At 54.3% G+C, this 633-nt stretch overlaps 1 protein-coding gene across 1 annotated transcript in view; it reads right to left on the minus strand.

Moving 5' to 3' along the window:
- The window catches only part of AURANDRAFT_72845 (expressed protein), a gene marked incomplete at both ends in the record, with an annotated part of 3251 nt that extends 3025 nt beyond the window's left edge, over nucleotides 1–226 (minus strand). The window contains one exon of the mRNA XM_009044520.1: nucleotides 1–226. Within this exon, the coding sequence (XP_009042768.1) occupies nucleotides 1–72 (72 nt within the window).
- Nucleotides 227–633: the final 407 nt, after the last annotated feature.

The raw sequence follows: 633 nt of genomic DNA on the forward strand, positions 1-633 counted from the left end.
GGTGGCGTGCGCGCCCATCGCCATTGTGGCGTAGGCTCTGATCACGTCGTGGGTCGTCCATCGATCCACCATATCGTCCACCACCTGACCCTCCACCGCCCGCGCCTGCTCCACTGCTGCGTGTAGCTCCGCCTGGTCCGAGGCGCCTCCCTGCACGTGGATCACAAGACGTAGACTTCTCTACTATGAAACTGGGCAAAGCAGCGTTTGGCGCAGATCCTGCTTCGTAGCACATCGAACGCAATTCCAAGAGTCGTTCCTTCGCATACACACGACGCTCTATCGGTGCTAAAGACGTGCCTGAAACGTCCATTGAAGCTGATGACATCGGTGATGGCGTTGACGATGCCACTGCGCCCACATCTTCCCAGGAATCTATAATTAGATCTTGTGGACCTGCGTTGTGCACAACGTCTACTTCCGACGGCCTATCTTTTGGTGCTGCAAACGCGTCTAATGTACGCCCTTGCTTCTTATCAAATTCAGCAGCACGTTTCTTGAATGCAGCCTTGTTTTTTTTTGCGGGGACGACGTCTGATGATTCACTTCGAGGCAAGACTGGGGCCGAATTAGAGAGAGTTTGAGTATTTATGGCAGCAGGCATCTTGAGGTCGGGCGCAGCCAAACTTTCGG

The sequence above is a fragment of the Aureococcus anophagefferens genome (genome assembly GCF_000186865.1).
Source record: "Aureococcus anophagefferens unplaced genomic scaffold AURANscaffold_388, whole genome shotgun sequence".
Classification (NCBI taxonomy): Eukaryota; class Pelagophyceae; order Pelagomonadales; family Pelagomonadaceae; genus Aureococcus; species Aureococcus anophagefferens.